Below are 26,273 nucleotides of genomic sequence, written 5' to 3'. Positions count from 1 at the left end.
GCAAAATTTTTTAAATTTTCTGCCACATCAAATCTTACGGCACATGCATGGAGCATTAAATATAGATAAAAGAAATAACTAATTACACAGTTCAGCAGTAATTTGCGAGACGAATCTTTTAAGTCTAGTTAATCTATAATTGAACAATATTTGTCAAATACAAACGAAAGTGCTACCGTGTGTGTTTTGCCAAATTTTTTGGAACTAAACAAGGCCTAGTATGGAAGGCTGTGGCGCAACAAGCTTGATAAAAGAACCAAACGACAATTTTACCAGGATCCGTGGTGTGGCCGATGATGACGGGTAACCAAAACCTCGCCCAATTCGCTGAACTGGTCCATGAGTAAAACAAGGAGACCTGTATTATGTATACATATACGGAAAAAAAAATGAAAAAGAAAAGACGCAAAGCAGCAGCCAACATTTGGTTAGTGGTCACAAAATCGCAAGCTGACCCGGTGACCGGTTGGCTGGTTGGGTGACATGCGAGACAAGCTGTGTGTGAGCCCCACTCGCCACAGGTCGCCTTCTACTGGTTCTACCTCCATGGACGGTTGCAGGCATGCAGCATGGTCCATGACTCTCCATGGCTGCCGTGCCGTGCCGCCTGTCAATGGACCAAACGGAGTACTGCTAGGGCTTGATTTAATGTGAAAAGATTTTGGTTTTCGCCACTGTAGCACTTTCGTTTGTATGTGGTAGATATCGTCTAATTATGGACTAACTAGGATCAAAAGATTCGTCTCGCGATTTACAAATAAACTGTGTAATTAGTTTTTATTTTCGTCTATATTTAATGTTTCATGCATGTGTCGAAAGATTCGATGTGACGGAGAATCTTGAAAACTTTATGGTCTTCGAGTTGAACTAATCAAGGCCCTGCACGGAGAATGGAGAGATCGGCCTTGTCCCCGAAAACTTTTCACCTATCCTATCTTTCGACACATGTAAAAGCATTAAATGTAAATAAAAATAAAAACTAAGTATACAGTTTAGTTATAAATCACGAAACGAATTTTTAACATCTAATTAGTCTATAATTATCTATAATTATTACAGTAACCAACATATACTAATTACAAATTAATGATATAGCGCCGGGCGCAGATTTCCGGAATTTGTTTTTAATTAATCTAGGTATGTTTAATATTTTAAATATGTGCCCACATATTCGATATGACATCTATTTTTTTCTAGCGAACTAAACAAAGCCTAAGGGCTTGTTTAGTTTTAAAATTTTTTATAAAATAAAATGAACACTGTAGCAATTTCGTTTGTATTTGATAAATATTGTTCAATTATGGACTAACTAATCTCACAAGATACGTCTTGTAAATTACAGGTAAACTGTGTAATTAATTATTTTTTTATCTATTTTTAATGCTTTCGTATATGTGCTGTAAGATTCGATACGATGGTCTCAAAAATTTTGCTAAATATTTTGGGAGCTAAAGAAGGCCTAAGGTCTTGTTTAGTTGGCAAAAAATTTGGATTTCGAGTACTGTAGCACTTTCGTTTGTTTGTGCCAAATATTGTCCAATCATAGACTAATTAGGATCAAAAGATTCATCTCGCGATTTACATGCAAACTATGTAATTAATTTTTATTTTTATCTAAATTTAATACTCCATGCATGTGCCGCAAGATTCGATGTGACTGAGAATCTTGAAATTTTTGGAAACTAAACAACGCCTAAATAATAAAAAAAAGAAGGGTCCGAAGGGAGCACAGCGACAAAGTGGATTGGGCCCTGCTGGACGTGGACCCCACCACCAGCACCCCCCCTTCGCCTTCCATTCCGTCGTTCCCCCTTCTCTCCAGCCAGCTGCAACCCTTCCTTCCATTCCCCTGTCCTTACCCTCCGCGCCGCACCACGCCATAGAACAGAATGTTCTACTAGTTCTTGGATGCTCTCGCGCCCGCAACATTCCCTTCCCTTCCTTGTACGGCCCGCCCCCCCTTCCATAAACAAAGCCCCCGCGCCGCCTGCCTGCTTCTCTCCTCCCACTCGTCCCACGGTATCCGCCACGCCACGGGGTTTCTTGCCTCCAGCGCGCGGCGCGGGTCCGTCCGTCCGTCCGTCCGTCCCTCCCTCCCTCCCTTCTTCCTCGTTACACCTGACCAATAGTGGGTTTAGCGAGCGCGAGCGCCGTCAGTTGATTCCCCGCGTAAAGCTTGGATCTTGGCTCCTGGATTGCCGCAGGTGCCGGCGCCTGCGGCGGAGAGGCCGCGAGGGTGGTCTGAAAGGAGAGCGTCCTCTTCGGAGGGGCGGCGCGGTTCCGCCGCCGGTGTGGTGTGAACAGGCCCACCGATTTCTCTGTCCCGAGTTTCAGGTACGCGATTCTCTCTCTCTCTCTCTCTCTCTTTCTCTCCCCTTTTTCATTTCCAAATAAAAACCTCCCTAATTCCGGCGTGCGAATTCCTCAACATGTCCTGACCGATCCCCCTCTCCTGGATCAGAAAATCACTTCTCCGCAGATGTGCAACTTCGTCTGGCTCTTCCGCGTGCTCTGGCGCATCCTCAGCGTCGCCTTCTGAGCCTCCCACTCTCCACCCCGCGTGCTCTCCACTTCGCCGCGGCTGCTGGCCGTCGGCTCCTCGGACTGGACTGAGTGGGGGAAAAGTTTTCCGTCGGTGGGGTTTCCTGTAGACTTCGTTCCGTCCAAGCGCGTCGCGTGCGGTGCGGTGCGGTGCGGCGGAAAGCCGGGACGACGCTGCTGCCTGCTGCTGCTGCCTTTGGTCCGTCTCACACAAGGAACGCCCGCGTCCCGCGCGCCCATTGATGTAGTGTGGTGGTGTCCACTGTCCTGCGGGGTGGCCGCCGCCTTGGAGGTTGGGAATTGGAACCGGTTGCTGCTCCGTCCGGGACGATGGCCTGCCTCAAGCTGGGATCCAGGGCTGATGTGTTCCGGAAGCAAGGGCAGGAGTGGTACGCACTTTCCCCCCTGCCATGTTGCCTTGCCATGCCTAATCTGCACGGTCATTTGTTTATTTATTTATTTTTTACATATAACTGGCGTACTGATTGACTTGTTTGTGCAGTGCTTAATTGACTGATTTGCGCAATGTTTAATTGACTGATTTGCTGATACAGTTGTTTATTTATCATTACTATTATACCTACGACCACAATAGACCACTAGCATTTGTCTATGCGCCGAATCAAAGGTGCCATGCATGATACTAGAAGCTGCCGTACATCCACTGCCAAACCTCTTCTTCTTGGCTCCATCTGCGGCTCTGATTTTTAGTATATAGCCCATTTCTCTCGAATGGCTGGGATTCAATCAGAAAGTGGGAGCCAGCTATAAAAGATTGGAAACCTTATCTTTTGTTTTTTAGCTGCTACTGCTTTCTGGATAGTGGTAGAAAATACAACCTGTTGATGTGAAAATGCTAAGATTTCTGCTTCCATGCATTCTAGGCACGTCGCAATTCCATCTGTTGGTGGAGGCCAGCATTTCTTTTCTTTTGTACTGTTTTGGAACTTATTGAGGTGAAGGCAGTGGTGGCCTGGTGGGTACATAGAACGCCTATAGTGAGGGAATCTTGTCCTAGGTTTAGTATTTACAGCCGCGATATCCCCCCTTTTATTTGCAACAATTATTTCCGTTGACTTTGGGGACTTGTATTATGATCTCGCTTGTAAAGTGCCTCGCACATGGTGAGCACTAAATGGACCGAAATTTGGTCCTTCACACTTTGCACTGTCACAACATTATGGCCTTGTTTACTTCCACCCTAAAATGCAAAATTTTTCAAGTTTTCCCGTCACATCGAATCTTTACACGCATGCATGGAGTATTAAATATAAACAAAAATAAAAACTAATTGCACAGTTTGGTCGAAATTGACGAGACGAATCTTTTGAGCCTAGTTAGACCATAGTTGAACAATAATTACCACAAACAAACGAAAGTGCTACAGTGTCACGAAATGTTTTCGTTCACGAACTAAACAAGGCCTATGCTGGGTACTCTGTGGCAGATACTGTCCCTGCAGTGTGTAAATACACTTCTGCAATTATGCTACTTGACATAACTTGCTGTACCTAGTACAATGCCTAAACTTTGAAGAACTATATTTTACTGGACACAAATCTCTTTACTTAGAACTTCGACTTTCTATTTGCGTCAGGAGCAAAAGAACAAATGTGACCGTTGTTTCAAAGACCTAACTTGTTCAAAATTTATCAGTAGTGTTGATAACAATTGATCAAGTGTTTTAAATCTTGTTTTTAGCCCTCTCTTTGTAAATCTGAAGTTTGTCTTTTTTCTCTATCTGTCTCTGAAATAGCAGGCCTAGATAGCTTCATGGTTTTGGATAATCTGTACTCTTTAACAGCCTTTAGTGTTTCTGAATAGCAACTGAATGCCCATAACCAGGGATACGATGACATGATGCCTATTGTGGATCCTTTTCATGATGGGCAAGAAAATTATCTTGTATGGTTTACTGGGATGAGTTCTCTACTTATTAGTTATTTCCATGCATGTCCCTCTGTTAAACTTGTTGAAATATATGTTTTTACTAAAGGTTGAGTATTCCAAAGAGAAAATGAATGATGAAAAGTTATGTCCATTATGTTGCAGGTACTGCACATCTGGTCTTCCCAGTGATATAACTGTGGTAGTTGGGGAACAGTCGTTCCATCTTCACAAGGTAAATTTTCACCAGAATCATTCACAGACTTATTCTTTCTTCCCTACCATTTTCCATTTCTTCACGCCATTTGTGCAATTGACTCATTTCTTTGAATTTGGATCTGTTACAGTTTCCTCTGTTATCAAAAAGTGGCCTGTTGGAGAAGCGTATCAGAGAGAAAATCGATAAGGGGGACGATAGCTGTACCATTGATCTATCTGACATTCCTGGCGGAGCAAAGGCTTTTGAACTGGCTGCCAAATTTTGCTATGGTGTAAAGTTTGAAATGACTGCCTCCAACGTTGTACACCTTCGTTGTGCTGCTGATTATCTTGAGATGACAGAAGAGATATCCGAGGAAAATTTGATCGCACAGACAGAGTACTTCCTTACCCAAACAGTCCTCAGGAGCTGGAAGGATTCAGTCAAGGCGCTTCAAACTTGTGACAATGTCCTTGAAGTTGCTGAAAGGTTGCAAATTGTAAAGAGGTGTGTAGACTCTATTGCAACTAGATCATGCAGTGACCCTGATTTATTTGGCTGGCCAGTAGCCCAGTATGGAGGCCCCATGCAGAGTCCTGGAGGAAGCCTCTTGTGGAATGGTATTAGCACGGGAGCAAGGCCCAGAAATAGCAGCCCGGATTGGTGGTATGATGATGTCTCATGTTTAAGCCTTCCGTTATACAAAAAACTCATCTCAGCCATGGAATATCGGGGCATCAGTCAGGAGATTATCGTTGGATCCCTTAACCATTATGCCAAAAGGCGTTTGCCTGGTTTGAATCGGCGTAAAAGCATCGGTGATGTCAGCAACTGTCTTTCTATGACTAGTTTAACATCCATCCCTTCTGAAGATGACCAGAAGTATCTTCTTGAGGAGATTGATAGACTACTACCTTTCCAAAGGGGTGTTACATCATGCAAGCTACTCTTTGGCCTTCTGCGCACAGCAATCTTCCTGAAAGCCAGTCCCTCCTGCGTGTCGAACTTGGAGAGACGGATAGGTATGCAGCTTGACAAGGCCAGCCTGGAAGATCTTTTGATACCGAATGTCTCTGATTCTGTGGAAACACTGTATGATGTGGATTGTGCGCAGAGGATTCTAGACCATTTCTTGGCAATGGACCAAGAAACTGGTGGGGCCTCCCCTGGCATTGGTGAAGATGGGCAAATGTTGGCCTCACCATCTTTAATGCCAATAATGATGGTTGCTAAGTTGATTGATGGTTATCTAGCTGAAGTTGCACCAGACATGAACTTGAAGTTGCCAAAGTTTCGGTCTTTGGCTGCTGCTATACCAGATTATGCTCGTCCAATAGATGATGGGCTTTATCGTGCTATTGACATATATCTCAAGGTGACACTTGGTTTTATTACTGGACAAATCTCTGATATAGTTGTATTCAAGTCATAATTTGATATCGTTGTTGCATACTTGCATCGAGAATTCGAGATGCTCCATACTGTTGTATTCAAGTCATATTCTGATACCGTTGTTGCATTTTAATAGCACGTAGGACATAATTTACCTTGTATTTATTTATGTAACAGAATGTTTGACATCTATAATGCTAGCAGATCAATCACCTTCATGTTTAATTTGCTCACAGTCCACTTTGTTTTCGTTTGGTAGGCGCATCCACATCTGTCAGAATCAGAGAAGGAAGAGCTCTGCCGGGTGATGGACTGCCAGAAGCTGTCCCTGGAGGCCTGCACACACGCGGCTCAGAACGAGCGCCTCCCGCTCCGCATCATAGTGCAGGTCCTCTTCTTCGAGCAGCTCCAGCTTCGGAGTTCCATCGCCGAATGCCTCATGATCTCAGAGCCCCTCGATGGCGGTGGTGGTGTCGGTCCATCACGGCAGCTTGGAGGCCTGCCTGTCTCGGGTGAGCACCACCGTGGCGCCGGCTGGCCCCTGGCCGCCAGGGAGAACCAGACGCTGCGGGAAGGCATGGACAGCATGAAGCAGCGTGTGGCCGAGCTGGAGAAGGAGTGCTCCGCCATGAGAGAGGACATCGAGCGGCTCGGCCGCAGCCGCAGCGCCAGCAAGAGCAGGTTCCCGTTCGCGCTCACCGCAAAGCCCGTCTGCAGCACCAAGGACAAAGAGGCTGCTCCGGAGTCGTCAAAGTCAAAGGCAAAGGCGGCGGCAACAGGGAGCGAGGACAAGCTGGCCGTGGTCAAGGGCGGTGCCGCCACTGATGGCGCGGCGCAGCCGAAGCACAGGAAGCACAAGATGAACCTGTCAGCCTGTTAGATATATCTACATATACACAATAGGTCCAGGATGAACACTACTGTGAGAGAGACTATCGATTTTTTTGGCATTTGCTCAGTGAAAATGCATAGCGTTACCAGCATCTTTTGGACTTCGACATCCATCCAGAGTTCCAGGGGAGTATGCTCCAGCTGTTCCATGCTTCCCGTTGTACTTGTACATGTCCATGAATCTGAAAAGAATTTACTAGTAGAATATCCTACCAAGTTCTTGTGAAATTTCTGGGTTCAAATAGACTCTCAAATCTCAAAGGCTTGAAAGGGCATCCGCATTGATTCTGATAAATGCATTGTGACCTGTTTTTCTTCAAATCAAATTTGGCGAAAAATCGAACGAGACTGCCTGCCGTTTTTTTGAATTCAAATATGATATAGTATTGACTGTTCGCTTCTGCTTATTGCGGCTGTTTGGGCTGCAGCTGCACAGCACAGCCCATCGGCTGCAGCCCAAACTGTTTGGGCTGCGGCTGCACAGTCAGCCTATCGGCTGCACAGACCTTCCCTTCCCCGTCTTCTCCGTCCTTCGATTCCGGCGGATTCGAGTCTCGAGAGGACTCGCCTGCTCTAGGGTTTGGTGCCCCAGTCGCTGCCCGCGTCTCCGCCCTCGGGCCAGGTCACCGGCGCTAGGAGGCGCTGAATCGAGTCGGCGACGCCTCCGTCATCCGTCCACCATCGACGTCGGGGCGCATTCCTGGGCGGCGTCGGCGACTTTGCGCGGATTCTGTCACCCGTTCCGGCGTTACCCACCGCTAGCGGGCGTTCCTCGCGGCGACGGCAAGCCGCACGCACCGCAGCCCCGCACACTACTGACTCCTCTGTGGAGATCGAGCCGTCCCGCCAAGGTGAGCATCCTCTATCCGGACGCAGCTTTGTTGCGTACATGCGTTCCCCGTCAACTCAATCCCATGAGACCCACGCTTAACTCTACTTAAGAACGTACTAAAGCCATTAGTGGACATGACAATTCTTCCTTTGTAGCTTTAGATTTTTTTGAGCAATATAGAAACTATATATCTGTTAATGTTAACATGGAAACATCCTCCATATTACGAGTGGATGTTTCACTCTCTTTTTTTATGCAACTTAGCAGCAATGGACATGCCTATGTTGTTGACCTAATCCAAGCAATAGCTGCAAATAGCTCCCTTAAACATATGTATTCATGTTGCTGCGTGTACTAATTTTACTTCTACATTTTGGTTGGTACCTAAAAAAACAGCTTCTGTTAATTTCTATAAGCTGCATTCAGCTCTAGAAGATAGTGGTTGCCAGATAAGTTTTGGATCCATGTATTGCAGCTTGCTTTCAAACTAAATGACACCTCTGCAGAACATTTTTTACAACAGTTTTTTTTCACTCCTAGAGTTTGTTTTTAGGCCAATTCAAATGTAAGTGCAGTTCCAGTCCTAGTGCAACTATGGAATCGTGCAGGCATCTACTGATTGGGAATTTGTGTTTGTGCATGACTTAGTTGTATCATGTAAATATAGTTGTGTTTGGCATCTTTTGCATATTGGTTCCTTTTTTGGCCATGTTTATTTTCTTTGCCAGAGGGTAATTAGTACTGTGTGCAGTACGTCGATTTGCTTCCAGTCCTTGGCAACTTCAACTTGTTGCTTGCCTGTTCCAGTCCTGTGTTGGACATTTCATTAGAGTTTCTGATCTACATCTGAGATTTCTTTATCGTTCCTGTAATAGTTCAAGCATAAAGGTTTCTTGCTACGAAATCAGTGAAGTTGACAAAGTTTGCACTTTATACAATACCAAAATATCAGTTAAAAACTCAGACAATAAACCAATATATCCTGATAATTCTGACTGACTACTGAATTTTCAGATATGCCACTGAAAGGTGACAACTCCGGCTTACTCCTCGACGTGATCATGCTCTCCACCTGAAGTTTGTGGCTACGATTTCCATACAATTCCAGCAAGGCACAACCCCATCAAGGCAAGTGTTGGTTACTTTACCCTGTATCTTGCTGTTGGTAATGGATGTGTGACCTATAAATCTTGTAAGTAGAAAGACATATAATGCAAAGTTACACACAGATGGATCGAGGCCGTGCTCATTGGGATGACCACACTACAAGAATGTTCCTGGACCTTTGCATTGCTGAGAAGGAAAAGGAAAACTATAACAGTAAGGGGTTAACCAAGATAGGGTGGCACAATCTGTATCGCAATTTCAAAGAACACACACGCAGGGTTTATGATACCAAACAGCTGCAGAACAAATTTAACAGCCTGAAAAGGATGTACAATTTATGGAGGCAACAAAACGACAAGACTAGAGGCGGGTGGGACAAGAATTCAAGCACCATTACACAAGATGCTGACGCATGTGACAATCACATAACGGTAACTACAGTTTGTTCTTTTTAATGTCAATTCTTGTTTTCGTTGAGTTTAAATGTGCTCCTGTAGTTGGACATTTAATTGTTATCAATTGCAGAAAAGTTTATGTTGAATCGTCCTCTATCTTATGTATTCACCGTTACTGGCTTGTAGGAGAATAGTGCAGAAGAAGACTTTCGTGGCAAGGCGCTTGCACACGAGGATGCGCTCACCATTCTTTTTGGCTCCATGGACGGCAAAGACAGTACAAAGTCGTGCTTCGGTGGCACTGGTGATAGGACACCAAGTGGGGGAGGTGAAGATAACCGTGCACGAGTGTCAGAGGACAATATCGGTTGTCCGGAGGAGAATTTAGGACGTTATAGGGTTGGCCATGTGTCCCCATGGTCAAGCCAGGAGCATATGGTTGACAGCCGCCCAACCAAGAGGTATAAGAATACAGGGTACTATGGTGAACTCATATCTGAGAGCATGCTTGAAAGTAGGAATGAAAGCAATGCCATCTGGCGTGAGCAAGAGGAGTTGATAGAATTGCTGCAACTTGTAGAAAAGGATGGTGTGTCTCAAGGATCTGAATTGTTTTTTATAGCTACTGAGCTATTTAGGTCACCACTCCGACGTGCGGCTTTTAGGTGCATTACCACTCCAAAGAACCGAATTGCATGGCTCAGATGGACCTGGGATAATATTAAGATGTGATATGGTCCTTGCTTGCATAGTTTTCAGTTGCTTGTGCTAGGCTTGTGTGAGTGGAATGTACCCATGGTGACATAGGGACATAAGGTAGCATTATATCTGTACAGCAAATTATGTTATGCTGAACCTTGCTAGTTTAATTAATTAATTATATGTTGATGTCCCTGGTTACAACTACTTCAAATATGCAAGTCTGTTGGGTGATTTCAGCGTAAACAGCACAAAGGTTACGCAGATCTGCTTGACATAGACAGAAGTCTTCCTCCGGCAGTTCGTGAGAAACTATTTTATTTATATTATAAATATATACAAAGCTCCATCACAGTGCGTTCTGTCGATATATACAATGCACACGTAAAAGTAATATTGTACTCGATGTCTAGCATAACCACAAACAATCATGGGTGGCACGCCATCCAAACGATTTATTTGCTCAACTACCTTGAGTCCTCTTGTAGCTAAGGAAGACTACTAACCGTAATTGTTATCTTATTTACAATCCAAGTGCACAACATAGCTATGCCGGCACCAATTTATCTGAAAAATCGAAGCAGAAGGATTACGATGCAGAGGAAAATAATGGCGACTTCAATGACTGCATCTAAGCCCATCAATTGCTCTGCCATTTTATTGAGAGTTTCACGCCCAAGCACCTGTCAAAACATGAGAACATGAGCTTTAGAGTAGGTACATCTTCCAAGTATCACCAAATCAAGTGATACATATCCCTTATAGGGGAAAAAGTGAGAAGCAACTATTATGACAGTAACAACAGGCAACTTACTGTTGTACATTTTTTTCTATCTAGCTAGGGAGAGATCAAATGAATAGCATATCGAGGTGAAAATAAGCAATAATCTTTTTTTTACTGCTAAGAAAATCTTTATTTGACATTGTCAGGAAACTCCTTTTTGTTTACATTAAGAGAGAATCGACAACACCTGTAAATACAATATCAGTTGCAGAAAACAGATGCCATGACTAGAGATTAATCTTGATTAACCATTATCGATGGTCTAATTTTGCATCCATTCTGTCTAGAACTGACGCTAACATGACAGCCTTGACTAGAGTTTAGATGTCATCCAGAATCTAAGACGTCTAGGACTCTGGGTGGTATTCTATTGAAAAAAGGGTCTAGTCTATTCAACATACTTAAAAATGTTAATTTTCTATACTGACATACTGTATGAACAGAAGATAATATAATCCATGCTAAGAGGAACAGAGGGAAGAAAATGAAACCTCTAAATGGTAATTCAATTTAACAGGGAGGTTCTGCTCTGCACGTCGGACACAGTAATGTAACATATCCAATACAGCCATATCAGTTTGGAAATCATCAGATCCTGTGTAGAATATATCAGATACTACATGCAAAATGTTTCATAGTACATCATGATAAAAGTACTGATGCCATACCTGGTATAGCATAAATTTGCTGGGCAGGAATGTTTAGTAGCTCTGTTAACTCATTTTGAACATGAGCACACTGCTGTATCGATAGTCTATCACCATGTGTGACAACAACAACAGGTTTGTCATCTGCAATAAAATTTGTTATAATCCCATGATGTCCACGATAGCAAGTATGAAGTTATCAATAGAGAACAAACATCATTCATGAACAAGGTGATGATTGAAGCTAACAATTTAATCAACAACCTGTACACGAGCCTCTATTCTATAGCAGGTGAGATCTGAATAGAGGATAATATCATACGATCGAAACATTTATTTCATTCATATAATAAAGCAGTATATGTGAACACAAATCTGTATTCAGGAAATTTCCTATGATAATGATAAAATGGATATATAAGGTTTGTGTGCATCTTAGCAATCCCTACCTCCAATCGATAAGAATGGATACATAAAAGTTTGATGGAGTATCTCAGTGTATCCTTTATTGTTGCTATCAATTGACTCAAGGACAGCGACACCGTCAACAACAAATATCACGAAATTGACCTTCCTGGTTATGTAACGAAGAAAACTGTATTGCCTCCCCAATGGTTTGATGCCCCCTGTCTTATTGCCTTCATCATTATCCCTGTTTAAAAATATTCAGAAATTTAATGACTTTAAGTTATATATTGAGTTGTAAATCTTCAAATGTTACTTCCTTAGCTTAAGAATAATAAAGGAAGTTTGTGAAATTGAAACAGGAAATGACATTAAAGTATAACAATACTCTGAATGCCATGCAATGATTGACTGCGATTGTCATAAAATTCAAAACATATCCAGATCCTGGCTAGAAATACTATGTCCTGTGAAACAGGATGAGACAACTTTCATGGTGATCCTCACTGAGGCCTCGCATGCTTATAAAGCATACAGAAGGTAGATAAGTAATTCAGGACAGCTATCCTATTAATGCCGGAATTCTATCATATCCGTGGACAAACGAGATTCAACAAATCCAGCTGGTGATAGTTGAGATTATATTTGAACATGCTGAATGTCAAAAGGTTGATTACTAGAAATTTGAGAATTGCTTTCTCAGAAAATAATGAACAGTTTGTACAGAGTCATGCAGTATACATTTTTTTTTCTAGTTTCACGACAGAAAACAAAGAGTTAGCAAGTCACCCCTTACCACATTATTGTCTCCCCATGGCTTATTCCTTTTGTCATCCATTGATGCAGCATTTTGAAATTTTTCTTTGGGTCGTTTGACCAGCCACATGTATCATAAATACATATGGCACTTGAATTCCTTGGAATTGGATACTCATGAAGAAAGATTGTACGATTTGATGTTGAATTGCCTAACAAAATCAATTTAGGTTTAATTACTTGAAATCAAATTCAGTTGTATGTCACCATGAAATACGCCCCCCCCCCCCCAAAAAAAAAGGGATAAAACTTACATGACACCTGTGCTCGATCTGGTGCAAAAGGATCATCATCCTTGTCAAAGACCCTTGTAATTCGGTTTACAAGTGTGCTCTTGCCAGAACCTCTAGGGCCCACCAGCAGCAATGTGGTGATCTCAGGCAAGAGAAAATGTCCAGCCTTTGCGCCGCCAACTCCTTCAACCCAGTCACCAGGCTTATACCTGCTCAAAGGTTGACTTTCTAATGAAGCGTCTACTAAATAAGAACATAACAGAGTTAACTTCCCCAGGGATTTATAGTGCAAGATAGCACCCTTTTATTTCAGTACTTATGTTTGGTTGGTTCATTCAAGAAGTATAGTCACCATTTAAAGTTTTGTAAGTACAGAGCATAGCGTATAAAGAAGAGAAAATGCAGAGCTTAGAAGCACATGCTATCGTATTTACATGACTATTCACATATTTTGAGACCCTAAGGGCACCGTCTCATTCCTGTCATGAAAAAACAGCAAAATAAAACATATCAGAGAATTAACATGCACTCCACGAGAATTTAGGTATGTCTATGGTATCAGACCGTACAAGTAGTAACTCTGGAAATTTTCAGTCTAAAAAGCAGGATGAAGTGTCACACACAAGAAGGGTTGCTTTTCCCCCCAAATCCATGGTACCTTTTCGTGCACGCGACACAATTTCATTAATAAAAAAATAAAATGATCTTCTCCACTAGTCCTTCACATAGTCTTGTAATCCGTATGTATATCAAGAAAAAAAACAACAATAACAATCAGATTACCTCCTGATGAGCTCTTTCACCTCACGCAGTTGGCGGTTGAAGTGGAACTCTTTCGCCTCACGCAGTTGGCGGTTGAAGTGCTCTTTCGCCTCACGCAGTTGGCGGCAACGGATGGCGTCCACCTCGTCGTCGTCGCAAACGCAGCATGATTCGTCGTCGTCGGAGATCGGCGAGACGGCCACGTACTCGGCGAACTCTACACCCGCACAGCCAGGTCAAATCCAATTCAACAGAGTGATCAAGGTCAAATCCAATTCAACAGAGTGATCATTCCAATTGGGAACTTGGAGATCAACAGTGAGGTACGGGTACGGCAAGACAATCACCAGGATGAAGGGGCTCCGACGAGCTCGACGGTGAGGAAGGGGTGCTGGTGGGAGTGAGTTCGCCGCCGCCGCCGCCCATGGATTCTCACCTTGGATTCCGCGCAAGCTTGGGTTTCCGCGCGGGCCGGGGGGTGGGGAGTCTCGGGGGGTGGGGCGAGATGGGGACGTGGGGTTAGCTTTAGTCCTTTCTATTAGAGCAAGCAAAAAATATCAACCGACTACAATAATATTCCCTATTGAAATTATATCATTTTATTAGTACTATTTCTTATATAATTATTAGGGCTCCATATCCCCTCCAATCCACTAGTGGAATGGTCGAATCCAAAGGAGCCTTTAGTGGTTTTACCGTCCAATAGTCCATCTAAAATATTTATCATTATATGTTTTTGTTCACCTTCCCTATCTTTCTATTGGCATCTCATTTCATAGTCGGTCATCTCTACTAGTTGCACATCTTCCTTAAGCCTTCAATACAAGCCCTCGACACGATGCAGCTACAAGCGAAGAGCATAACTTGCAGCATCGATTCTAGCAGTGTAAGATCTCGTTGGATGAGGACAACTTACTAGTGTTTGGTTTGGTAGCTTAGAATGTTGTGGCCCCGGTCAGGGCTTCCCCAACGCGCTATTGTGGACTACTGCCTCAACCTCTGCATCTACTCCTCAAGTCCATATCACCATGAGTAGTAGCCTCGTAGCGTGGCAAAGCTTCTTGCAGAAGATACGATACCTCCATCTGATGAAAAGTTGAAGCATCTTTTGGAGTGTGTGTTGCAACATGGAAGAGGATTGCCTCCGATGATCCCCGTAGATATAAAGTCCTTACGGTCATGACACAAAAAGACAAGCAAGAAAGAAAAAGCGATAGCCATTGTGAAGCCAATATTATCTAGAGAGGTGTAACTTCATTCATTTTATCTTTAAAACCAATAGGATTTGAGAGCTCCAATCCTCTTGTTTTAGAGATGAGACCAACAATGCCTTATACAACCGAGGGAAGATAAAAAGTTTTTTAATGGAAAAAAAGGTGGATTCTTATATATTATCACTAGAGAAACAATGCCTTATACAAGAAATGATTATCTTATCATGGTGGGGTGGTAGATGAAAGGAGTGCCAACAAAATTCAATCATGGCTACGGTGAAGAGTGGACGACAAAGTCATGCACGGTGTACTCTCATGGTTAATTATGAAGCGTCGGCCATAGCTATGGGAGCTTAGTTTTTTTTAAGGTGCTAAGGCTAGGTTCAAAACTGACGCTTGATCAAGGGGGCGCAGCGGTTCTGTATTTCTTTGCCACCGTGTACATTTGGACAGGCCCATGACATGGTCAGCTTGGGCGTTCGGTTATAACCGCAAATTCGGTTCGGTTCGGTTAAAATTATTTCAGTTTCCAGCAAATAAGCACTAATCGGTTATCCAGAAAAATGAAGACCGCAGAATTTCGATTCGGTTTGTAAATTCGGTTTTCGGTTTTTAACCGCAATAACCGAACATAGTGCCATCAGGACGTTGACTTAAGAACAACAAGGAGAAGAGGGAAGAAGAAATCAGAAATGAAGGATTGAAGCTCGATCTAATTTTCTAAACTTACATAGGAAGACTGCTCCGTCGTAGCCGCCGTTGTCTTGTCGGAGAACTTCAGGAGGGTGTTGCCAACCGCCTTTTGCCCTGCTCCTTGCCGCGACCTGCTCTGGTTGGCCGCCGGCCGTCCACAGGGGACAGGCCCTGCGGCGCTCTTCTGCTCGAGCCTTCCGGGGGGGCGCCGCCGAGCTCTGTACGGGGGCCGTATGGGAGCGTCGGGGGCCGTCTAGGGCGCCGCCAAGCTCTGCTAGGGCCGCCGCCGCCCCTCTGCGCTCTGCCTGTGGTCGGCTGGTCGCCCTAGGGTTGCCGGTGAATCTAAATCGGGCGACTGGGCGAGTCACAAGTGGGCGTCTCCGCGTCTGGGCGAGTCGCCAAGCGAGTCCGCGCGACCGCGAGACGCGAGTGGGCGGCGTGACCGCGTGAGGGGCGCGGGCGTGACCGCGAGTGGGCCGTGGTGGCCTAGTGGGCCGCGACGCGATGAAGGAAGAGCGACGAAGGGAGTTTCCTGGTGTGCGGTTTAATCGGTTATTCAGTTCGGTTTCAGTATAAAACCGAAGCCGAGGCCGAACACCGAATACCACAAAAACCATAACCGAACCCGCACCCGAAAACCAAATAAACCGCAATTTCGGTTCGGTTCAGTTTGCGGTTTGCGGGTAAAAAGTGCCCAGGGTGAGACATAGGCATCACTGCTCAAACAAACCAGCGCCCAAAGATTTTGTAGTTTGAAAAGTGATGGTTTTAAGAATCGATAAGTAGATTAGCACGCAAGTTTAGCTTTTTTTTCATTGTAGATAAGGCTCTTACACAATTGCTTGATTATTCTCTTTCTTAAGAGCACATTGAAGCGTTTGTGGATTGTAATTAACAAGTTTTTTATGGTCCGCAACAACTTTGCCTAGCCAGATTTTCGCCTATGTTCACTTTTTTTTTGAGTGAGGCCTAAGTTGACTCATGCCTGCATCCGTCTGTCACTATAGGTGTGTTTGGTTCTCTTCTCCACCTAGCTTGGCTAGCAAAAGCAAACTAGGCCAATCCGAGCCTGGTTCCACTAATGCAAAGTGGTTGTCTTTGGTTTACTTGTACTAGTGGAGCCTGACTTGTGTAGATCATGTTTAGTTCCATGACTAGCTTGGATAGAATCACCGCATCTGAACATGGGCAACTTATATCTATTGGAGCAATTTATCGAACAGGTGTAGGGCAGCCACCATCGCGATGCTTGCATCGTGGAACAGGGAGCTCTAGCCGCATAGAGGCGCGGATGGCGTCCACCCAATGACACCAGCCTTGCCTCGAGCTTCGTAAAACCGCAGTCGTTCGTCGTCTCTGCCTGACCACGGGATGCACGCGCGGAGAGGATGGGGCTGCACCTACACCTGTAGGGGTGGCGAGCGATCCTGCAGGCCCTTGGCCGCTCGGTCTCTGCGGCAGCAGCGGTGATGGCGGACGAGCGAGCAGCTGGCGGTGACGGCGTCCGAGCCGAGGCCGTCTGATGGCGGACAAGCGAGCAGCTGGCGGTGGCGGTGATGGCGGACGAGCGAGCAGCTAGTGGTGGCGGCGTCTGATGAGCCTGCTGCAGCAGCTGCTGCGACTGCGAGTCTATCCAGCTCTAGATGTCGGTCTCTCGATGTTGGTGCACGAGAAGGTAGCGCTGCGGGGCGGTGACGAGAACGGCAGGAGACGGCTGGCCAGAGCCTAGCTTAGGTGGGAAGCCCGATTTGGGCTTTCAAAGCTGGCTAGACTATCTCTGTACGGCTGGCCTAAGTTGACCATGCTCCAAGCCCTATTCAACCAATTAAACACTCATTTTTTGGTCCAAGCCAACCTGGCCACATGTGGACTGCAACCAAACATACCCTATTTGTTTATTTTAGCTTGTCTATCACTAACACTTTTTTTTTAAGATGTTGTCTATCACTAACTACGCCTGGGCTGGGCTTTTATGCAAAAGAAGTCCGGCCTATCTACGACCACAAGAGCCCAACAACAGGCAGGCCCATCTTGGCCGCCACGGAAGGAGGAAACCCTAGCGCCCCTGCTCCTCCAACCCCTATAAAACCGACGGCCGCCGCCGCTTATCAGTTAGGTTAAAGCGACGCCGCCGCCGCAAGCCGTCCGCCTTGCCCTTCACGAAGGCTTGGTCCTCCTTGTACCACCACCACCTCCCCCGCCACAGATCTGTTTCCCTCTAGTTAGGGTTAGCGTTCCTCTGCAGCGGCGATGGCGATCAAGCGGACCAAGGCGGAGAAGAAGATCGCGTACGACAAGAAGCTCTGCAGCCTGCTCGATGAGTACACCAAGGTGCTCATCGCCCTCGCCGACAACGTCGGCTCCAAGCAGCTCCAGGACATCCGCCGGGGCCTCAGGGGCGACTCGGTGGTGCTCATGGGCAAGAACACGCTCATCAGGCGCTGCATCAAGGCCTACGCCGAGAAGACCGGCAACCACACCTTTGACCCGCTCATGGACCTCCTCGTCGGCAACGTCGGCCTCATCTTCACCAAGGGAGACCTCAAGGAAGTGCGTGAGGAGGTCGCCAAGTACAAGGTGAATAACTTAAGTTTTTTATGGCACCTGCTGTTTGCTTTTACCTGTCAATGCGGCCATTATTTTTGAATAGCTTGCGAGATGTACTACGTTTTTTAGCTTGCGAGATGTACTGCTCGTCACTGCAAGTTAATTGCTCGGAGGTACTCGTCACTGCAAGTTAATTGCTCGTAGTAGTAATTCTGATTTGCTGCTCGTCACTGCAAGTTAATTGCTCGTAGTAGTAATTCTGATTTGCTGCTCTTCACTGCAAGTTAATTGCTCGGAGTAGTAATTCGATGGCGCACAGCACAAACTTTATTTTTTATGCAAATTGTCTCGTATGTGTGCCGTAGGTGTGGAGAGATGTCACATCTAAATTCATATCGAGTTGTCAGTGTGTTACTTGGGTCAGTTCACCTGATTGTATTTTGATACAGCACCTAGTTTACTGATAGTAGGTGTTTAGGTCTGGGGCACCTGTAGATGGTAGTCAGTTATGCTATTCTCTTATACTCTTTGAATATACTTGCAAATTGTTTATGCTAGGATGTTTTGAAAATTCTGTATTCACATTATCATTTCACATTCTGTTGGTAGCTTAGCTATAAAAGTTTGTATTGTATTGTGATATCGCTTGTTGAATTTGCCAGACTATCTTTGATGGAGGCATAACAAGTCAGTTTTTTCATGTTCCATATCTTGTCTATGTGTTAGACATTATGTTGAAGTATATGTGTTGCAACACTTCTTTGATGTTGTTTGCTGTTTAGCTTGTTGAACTTGCCAGACTATCTTTGATGGAGGCATAACAAGTCAGTTTTTTCATGTTCCATATCTTGTCTATATGTGTTAGACATTATGTTGAAGTATATTTGTTGCAACACTTCTTTGATGTTGTTTGCTGTTTAGTAATGTCAAGGCATAGATTGAATAGTAATGCAAATTCTTGTTTTTTTTCTACAGGTTGGGGCCCCTGCCCGTGTTGGTCTGGTTGCTCCAGTTGATGTTGTTGTGCCCCCTGGCAACACTGGGCTGGATCCCTCCCAGACCTCTTTCTTCCAGGTGAGGCTGGGAGCAATACCTCTATCATAGTTAAATGCTACCACACAATAGCAAATTTCTCACTTGTCTTTGTTTCAGGTGCTTAACATCCCCACCAAGATTAACAAGGGTACTGTGGAAATTATCACCCCTGTGGAGCTGATCAAGAAGGGTGACAAGGTGGGCTCATCCGAGTCTGCCCTGCTTGCCAAGCTGGGTATCCGTCCCTTCTCATACGGTCTTCAGGTCACCAATGTCTATGAGGATGGGTCTGTGTTCAGTCCTGAGGTGCTTGACCTTTCTGAGGAGGACCTGATTGAGAAGTTTGCCACTGGTGTCTCCATGGTTGCCTCTCTGTCCCTGGCAATCTCATACCCGACCCTTGCTGCTGTGCCCCACATGTTCATCAATGGGTACAAGAATGTTCTTGCTGTTGCTGTGGAGACGGACTACTCGTACCCACATGCTGACAAGATCAAGGAGTACCTAAAGGTAATATATACGTTCAATTGTGCTATGGCAATTATTTTGAGCAATTTAAGCCCTTGTATGAATCTGGTTGAATTATGATGGATCTACGATTATTTGCCCATATGTACTGTATCATTAGGTCATGTTTGGTGAAAGCTGTTCTAATTTTGTGTTTGGTTTGCAGGACCCGAGCAAGTTTGCTGTTGCTGCCCCTGTCGCCGGTGCGGACTCTGGTGCTGCAGCTGCTCCCAAGGAGGAAGAGAAGGCTCCAGAGCCTGAAGAGGAGTCGGACGAGGAAATGGGCTTCAGCCTGTTCGACGACTAGAGCTGCTATTATCGTCAATCTGCTGCAAGTTTTGGCATTTTCTTATGATGGACAACAGTACTATTTCCAGTTATCTTAGCGCATTGTGTTTTATTAGTAGACAAAACTGTGTTGGTGTCCACCTATAGTGTGTAATCGACAATGGTATCTCCTTAATGTCATGTACCTGTTGTTGTGTTATTTGCTCGTCTCGGTTTTGAGTTATTTTTGTGGGTATTTGCATGTTCTTAGATTTGCTTGTTGCTGTTTACCTATCGTACTAGAATTAGTTTTGGTGTTCCTTCAGCCCGTGTATGCACGCGCAGTTGGGTCCGTCAGCAGCCTTCTCCGCGTCCCCTCCTTCCACCTGTGGCGTGCTGTTCCTTCTTCTCTCCAGCCACCATGGCAACGGGTACCCTTGCCTTGGCCTGGCTTAGCCCGCCTCTTATGTCCTTAGAACCCTAACATCGCCCTCTTGCTGCCACGGCTTGGTTGGCCTGCCTCTCTCTGAGCCCCTTTGAAGTGCGTCGGAGTTGGAGAAGAATAGAGGGAGAGGGAGAAGATGGATGATGGATCGCTGGAGTTGGGTGTTGCCGGAGTTGGAGAAGAATAGAGAGGAAGAAGATGGATCAGTGAAGTTGAGTAAGGCCCTGTTTAGATCGGAGATGAAAAATTTTTATCGGATGTGTCGAAAAGATGTCGGGAGAGGTTTTTAGAAACTAATAAAAAATAAATTACATAGCTCGTATGGAAACTGCAAGATAAATTTATTAAGCATAATTAATCTATCATTAGTACATGTGGGTTACTGTAGCACTTAAAGCTAATTATGGACTAACTAGGCTTAAAAGATTCATCTCGCGGTTTTCAACCAAACTGTATAATTAGTTTATTTTTTTATCTATATTTAATGTTTCATACATGTGTCTAAAAATTCGATGTGATATATGAAAATTTTTTGGTGAGGAACTAAAGAGGGCCTAAGAACCACGGGCTCACGGGACCGCAAGTTCTTTTGTCCTTTCTGAAAGCACATGCCCTGGAATTCTAAACTAGGCACCTGAAATTTCTTTGAGGCACCTGAAATTTCAAAGCAATCTGCTGCTTACCATTTTTTTTAAATGTTCAAAAATCTAACTTGAGCCATGAAAGTACTAATCGCTGCTTACTATGAAAGTTGGAGAAGAATAGAAGGAGAGGAAAAAGATGGCTCGTTGGAGTTGAGTAAGGAAAGGGTTGGGGGCGGTGGTGCAGTCAGGTGCCCGAACACAAGCGTGAGTGTCGTGCATCTGATGGTGCGGTCGGGTGCCCAAGCACGACTGCGGGTGTCGTGCAGTGCATCTTAGGGCACTCACAATGCAAGACTCTATCACAGAGTCTAAGACAATTAACTACATATTATTTATGGTATTTTGCTGATGTGGTAGCATATTTATTGAAGAAAGAGGTAAAAAAATAAGACTCCAAGTCTTATTTAGACTTCAAATCCACATTGTTCGAGGTAATAAATAACTTTAGACTCTATGATAGAGTCTGCATTGTGAGTGCCCTTATGGCCACGACGCATGTGGCTGATCCTGCGCGTGCGGACGTAAACATTCCCGTTTAGTTTTTGCCAACGTCCAAGTGTCAAGAAACTGTTTCTTTTTTAATTAATTCTCTACGTGCCACGGCTCATGCCACCGCAAGTTCTTTTGTCCTTTCTGAAAGCACATGGCCTGAAATTCTAAACTAGGCACCTGAAATTTCAAAGAAATCTGCTGCTTACCATTTTCTAGAAAGTTCAAATCTAACTTCAGCTACGATTTGTTATGAGAGAAAAATACTACTGAATTACTAACAGATAAACTCAAATAAACAAGCTTTTAATTGCGAGCCCACACTGGCAAACTCTAGTTAACACAGAAGTAGTTAGTAGGACCGTCAACACCTGCTTAAACAAATGACTTTCTCTCACTTTTTTCTCACTAAAAATATACTGATAACACGTCTATCCATTAGGTAGCAGTCAGCGGTCAGCACAGCCTCTCTATCCATGAGTATCTCGTCAGTCATCAGCTGCAATGCAAATCTGTGGCCGCAACTTCCCCCCTCGTGAGCTGTCTTCCTCCTCCGTCCCTCCTTTGCCGCGCGCTTCAAACCTGCTCTACCTGCTATGCACTTGCAAAGTCTGTAATAACCGGAGCTTCGCTTGCGCTCGGTCGACGTCGACGGCGCCGGCCGGTCGGCGACGATGCCACCGCCACGCCACTGCCAGGGCCACATTGCGCAATGCCTCGGACGGATCCTCTCCTGCCGCGGCGACGCCACCGTCGCCGCTGCTGCCGGCCGACGGCTCTCCGGCGCGGAATTCGTCGACGGCGTGCGGAGCCTCGCCGCCGGCCTCGTCCACCGCGGGCTGCGCCCGGGCCACGTCGTCGCCGCCGTCGCCCTCAACAGGTACGTACATACACACGCGCGTATACAGGGAGCCGGAGTGGCAGAATTGTTGTTGCTTTCTTTCCCTGAGCCATGAGCAACATGAGCCATTGCTGTGCCTGCCATATATATATGCAGCGTCGAGTACGTCCAGCTGTTCCTCGCCGTCACCTACGCCGGAGCGATCATCGCCCCTCTCAACTACCGCTGGGTACGTACTTGTACTTCTCCAGTTTTAGTTTCATTGTCTTGTAAATTTGTGATTCAGAGGAGTGTAAATGTTTCGTCTCCCTTGTGATCCAGAGCTTCGAGGAGGCGGCGCAGGCGGTGGAGCTCGTGCAGCCATCGGCGTTCGTCTTTGACGGCGGCGTCTTCAGCTCTTGGGCTCTTCGACTGATGGAGAGCGACAGGTTTCCATCCATTGGCCTGTACCTCCTCCTGGACGATCCTTGCAGGATTGGCCATGCTGCTGCAGATTGTAAGGTTCTTCCATGCTGGACCAAGAAAACTCTTTCCCTTTTTTTTTTTGGATTGATGGAACAGTGTGGACCTTACAAGAGATTGTGCACACATCTAGTAGTACTAGCATTTTTTACACATGGTTATTTTTGTCTTGGATATATTGGTTCAGTTGAATCCACTGACCACATCATGAGGAGAGCTACGGCGACGATGGAACCCGTGTCAGCTCCAGCGGATGTTGCTCTAATATGCTTCACATCTGGTAAATCAGGCTCTCTCCTGAAATAAGCTCAACATTCATCTCATGAAGTACCCAGTTATCTTATCTGGAGTATATATCCTGCAAATTCTCTGCCTATTACAGAAATTTTGAATTGAGGAACTTAATTGGGTACGAAATACTAGCTGTTTTTTTTTTGTTGAAAACCTGGCAGGAGCTTTGACTCTCAATTAAGGAAGGAAAGAAGTTTATATGTATAGGACAAAATACTAGCTGATTTACTTTATGATATTCTGATTCAGGAACCACTGGGCGGCCAAAGGGTGTAGCGATAAGCCATACGTCTTTGATCATTCAGTCCCTTGCGAAAATTGCCATTGTTGGCTACGGTGAGGATGATGTATGCTTTCAGGATCCAATTACTGTTGTATACCTTTGATCATTCAGATCCCTTGCGAGAACAGTGTTACCATGTAGACATCGTTGACAGATTCGATAAACCGCCAACATAAGAGTATGGCTTCCAATATTTCGCCTCTGTTGGTCTGCAGGTTTACCTGCATACAGCGCCTCTGTGCCATATCGGAGGGATCTCCTCATGCATGGCTATCCTGATGGCCGGAGGTTGCCATGTCCTGATACCGAAATTCGACGCCAAATCAGCCTTTGACGCCATCCAGGAACAAGGAGTGACTTCTTTCATCACTGTCCCCGCGATCATGGCTGACCTGCTGTCCTATGCTCGGTATGAGATAGCGCTCCAGTTTTCGGAAATTCTAGGAGTGCACACCTGTTGGTAACTGGCTAACATCTGTCCCGTTTTCAATTAGAAAAGAGATGATATCAGATTGTGGGAAGACAGTGACCAAGATTCTGAATGGGGGTGGTGGGCTGTCCCTTGACCTCCTAAATGGAGCTTCACAATTGTTTCCTCGTGCTGCCATTTTCTCAGCTTATGGTATGTGTGTTCCTTACCAGTTAGCACTGCTGGTTCTTCAGAATCATGTATCACGACGATTAATTTATTGTATACAAACTAACATCTCTATGAAGAGGGAAATATTGGCTGAACAGTATAGTTATAATATACTCTAAAACCATGCTAGTGATTCCCTCTGGCATCGTGATTTAGCCACTTTTGAAATGCATATACTGAATTTTAATAGCGTATAATTTGGAACAGGGATGACTGAGGCCTGTTCATCTCTGACATTCATGGCTCTCAACGTACCAAAGCTTCAAGAACCCAATAACCAACCAGGCAGCCATTATGGAGGCGTTTGTGTTGGCAAACCGGCACCACATGTTGAGATACGAATCGGCATGGATGATAATAACACCAGTTCTTCACCAACTGGGAACATCTTAACTAGAGGCTTCCACACCATGGCTGGGTACTGGGCAAACAACAAGGTGGATTCATCAGATTGTGTCAGGAACGGATGGCTTGACACTGGAGACACTGGATGGATTGACAAAGCCGGTAATCTATGGCTCATGGGGCGGCAAAAGGGCCGCATAAAAACCGGAGGTGAAAATGTTTACCCGGAAGAGGTACTTGTTCCATAAGCAGTCCAAACTCTACATATTCTTCAGTCCTTTAACAATGGTATGCGATTTCACACAATATACGACACCTGGAATTGTTCAGGTTGAACTGGTACTATCTCAGCACCCAGGAGTAGCAAGAGTTGTGGTAGTCGGTATACCAGATAGTCGTCTCGGGGAGAAAGTTATTGCTTGTGTTAGCATCAGGGATGGCTGGAAGTGGGTTCATGCAAGAACTGAGCACCAAGGCAAAGGCAAGGAAGTGTCTCCTCAGATCCTTCATGACCACTGCAGGATGAAAAAACTGAGCAGGTGATCTTCTCATATATTCTTCCGATGAGAACATATTAGCATTTGGAAACTGAATGCGCATCCATTTGAGAGCAAATATTTCTTATCAATGGAGCTACCATCACCGTTATCATTTTTTTAACAGATTTAAGGTGCCAAGGTCTTATTATCAGTGGAGGCAGCCATTTCCAGTGACTACGACAGGGAAAATCAAAAGAGAGGAGCTGAAGAGGGAAATTTTAGCAGCAATTCAACTACCCAGCAACTTGTAGCATTTTTAGGCAAAGATCCATTTTTGAACCAAATTTTGGTTCAATTCGACTCTAATTTTTGAGGCCTGTAAAAAAGGTGCTTAGCTTTTACCTGGTTGGAGTTTAAGATGCGAGGCAAAGACTGTTCGTTTTTTTTTTAAAAAAAGAGCAAGACGGTGAGAGAAGACGTAAATGTGAGTTTTTTTTTTTAAAAAAAACTGAAATAGCTTCACCTCTGGGTTGCTGGTGAATGGTGAATAAATTTTGAAAGTTTCTAAGGGGATGTTAGGTTTGAGGGACCATTCTGTCCTAGATGAGGTAGTGAATTCATCTATGAATTTTAGTGAATCACCCTATTCCTCATGCATTTTATTTCACTAGCAAAAAGAAAATGAGAAGTGAGAAAATAATGAATAATTCTCGACTCGAACAAAATACCCCCTAAATGTTTCATCATAAATATGAAAATGGTTTATTTGATTCCTAGAGACCTGTGACATCCATGAATCTTCACCTTGACAAAAGAAGTTTAATCATTGATAGTGTTCACCTAGACATAAGTCTAGCTCATCTAGATGACGTCTACGCGCTAGTCATTGAGTAACAACTAGTTTAGCCTCTAGACGGTTTGACGGTCTAGACAGTCAACTCTAGTCAAAGACCGTCTAGACACAAAGGCAAGACATGCATTAGACTCTATTAGACGCTCGATTAGGTGGCCTAGACACAAGTCTAGGCATTGAGACAACCAAACCTCACATGTATAGTGTGCAAGGAAGCATTCAACCATCCTGCATAGGTTGACATTGCTTATAATTAAGTTAAAAATCATATTGTATCTTATCATATCATAACTATATCATATCATATCATATCATATCATATCATATCATATCATATCATATCATATCATATCATATCATATCATATCATATCATATCATATCATATCATATCATATCATATCATATCATATCATATCATATCATACCATATAGATTGACATTGCTTATAATTAAGTTAAAAATCATATTGTATCTTATCATATCATAACTATATCATTATCATATCATATCGTATCGTATCGTATCGTATCGTATCGTATGATAGTAATGTTAGCCAATTACATGTGTATTAGGGTGCAGCTCCCTTTGCCAGGGTGGCGTTTGCTGGCGTTTAATTTTGAGGCCTTATTGAGTTTTTTTTGCAAAA

General features: G+C 44.5%; 5 protein-coding genes across 5 annotated transcripts; 4 read left to right on the top strand and 1 right to left on the bottom strand.

Moving 5' to 3' along the window:
* On the top strand, positions 1,820-7,138 carry LOC8074079 (BTB/POZ domain-containing protein At1g30440). The gene is made up of 5 exons (XM_002444957.2): positions 1,820-2,334; positions 2,462-2,930; positions 4,594-4,663; positions 4,776-6,002; positions 6,279-7,138. The coding sequence occupies exons 2-5, from the start codon at positions 2,872-2,874 to the stop codon at positions 6,897-6,899; spliced, it is 1,977 nt and encodes a 658-aa protein (XP_002445002.1). The 5' UTR covers positions 1,820-2,334; positions 2,462-2,871; the 3' UTR covers positions 6,900-7,138.
* LOC8067790 (L10-interacting MYB domain-containing protein) lies at positions 7,408-10,148 on the top strand. The gene is made up of 4 exons (XM_002444956.2): positions 7,408-7,761; positions 8,757-8,870; positions 8,972-9,280; positions 9,431-10,148. The coding sequence occupies exons 3-4, from the start codon at positions 8,972-8,974 to the stop codon at positions 9,974-9,976; spliced, it is 855 nt and encodes a 284-aa protein (XP_002445001.2). The 5' UTR covers positions 7,408-7,761; positions 8,757-8,870; the 3' UTR covers positions 9,977-10,148.
* Positions 10,245-14,100, bottom strand: LOC8074078. The gene is given in 9 exon segments (XM_002443767.2): positions 10,245-10,517; positions 10,519-10,626; positions 11,219-11,322; positions 11,396-11,518; positions 11,824-12,026; positions 12,576-12,747; positions 12,850-13,037; positions 13,612-13,807; positions 13,938-14,100. Coding segments are annotated over 9 exon segments (1,200 nt in total). The 5' UTR covers positions 14,017-14,100; the 3' UTR covers positions 10,245-10,490.
* LOC8074077 (60S acidic ribosomal protein P0) lies at positions 17,525-20,073 on the top strand. Its single transcript, XM_002444955.2, has 4 exons — positions 17,525-18,074; positions 19,020-19,118; positions 19,197-19,589; positions 19,753-20,073. The coding sequence occupies exons 1-4, from the start codon at positions 17,748-17,750 to the stop codon at positions 19,891-19,893; spliced, it is 960 nt and encodes a 319-aa protein (XP_002445000.1). The 5' UTR covers positions 17,525-17,747; the 3' UTR covers positions 19,894-20,073.
* On the top strand, positions 21,877-25,425 carry LOC8074076 (2-succinylbenzoate--CoA ligase, chloroplastic/peroxisomal). Its single transcript, XM_002444954.2, has 10 exons — positions 21,877-22,311; positions 22,429-22,501; positions 22,594-22,768; positions 22,922-23,014; positions 23,275-23,372; positions 23,524-23,717; positions 23,803-23,930; positions 24,156-24,526; positions 24,624-24,832; positions 24,957-25,425. The coding sequence occupies exons 1-10, from the start codon at positions 22,106-22,108 to the stop codon at positions 25,081-25,083; spliced, it is 1,674 nt and encodes a 557-aa protein (XP_002444999.1). The 5' UTR covers positions 21,877-22,105; the 3' UTR covers positions 25,084-25,425.

The sequence above is a fragment of the Sorghum bicolor genome, chromosome 7 (genome assembly GCF_000003195.3).
Source record: "Sorghum bicolor cultivar BTx623 chromosome 7, Sorghum_bicolor_NCBIv3, whole genome shotgun sequence".
NCBI lineage: Eukaryota > Viridiplantae > Streptophyta > Magnoliopsida > Poales > Poaceae > Sorghum > Sorghum bicolor.
The sequence above is the reverse complement of the archived record's forward strand: the minus strand, read 5'-3'. Positions and strand labels throughout refer to the sequence as shown.

Bases quoted from the DNA above. Each gene is read 5' to 3' on its own strand.
- LOC8074079 (XM_002444957.2), top strand. From the start codon at position 2,872: ATGGCCTGCCTCAAGCTGGGATCCAGGGCTGATGTGTTCCGGAAGCAA. The intron at 2,931-4,593 runs GTACGCACTTTC...ATTATGTTGCAG, and splicing joins CGGAAGCAAGGGCAGGAGTG to GTACTGCACATCTGGTCTTC. The intron at 6,003-6,278 runs GTGACACTTGGT...TTCGTTTGGTAG, and splicing joins CTATTGACATATATCTCAAG to GCGCATCCACATCTGTCAGA.
- LOC8067790 (XM_002444956.2), top strand. From the start codon at position 8,972: ATGGATCGAGGCCGTGCTCATTGGGATGACCACACTACAAGAATGTTC. The intron at 9,281-9,430 runs GTAACTACAGTT...ACTGGCTTGTAG, and splicing joins CATGTGACAATCACATAACG to GAGAATAGTGCAGAAGAAGA.
- LOC8074077 (XM_002444955.2), top strand. From the start codon at position 17,748: ATGGCGATCAAGCGGACCAAGGCGGAGAAGAAGATCGCGTACGACAAG. The intron at 18,075-19,019 runs GTGAATAACTTA...TTTTTTCTACAG, and splicing joins AGGAGGTCGCCAAGTACAAG to GTTGGGGCCCCTGCCCGTGT. The intron at 19,119-19,196 runs GTGAGGCTGGGA...TCTTTGTTTCAG, and splicing joins CCCAGACCTCTTTCTTCCAG to GTGCTTAACATCCCCACCAA.
- LOC8074076 (XM_002444954.2), top strand. From the start codon at position 22,106: ATGCCACCGCCACGCCACTGCCAGGGCCACATTGCGCAATGCCTCGGA. The intron at 22,502-22,593 runs GTACGTACTTGT...CTTGTGATCCAG, and splicing joins CCCCTCTCAACTACCGCTGG to AGCTTCGAGGAGGCGGCGCA. The intron at 23,931-24,155 runs GTATGTGTGTTC...AATTTGGAACAG, and splicing joins TGCCATTTTCTCAGCTTATG to GGATGACTGAGGCCTGTTCA.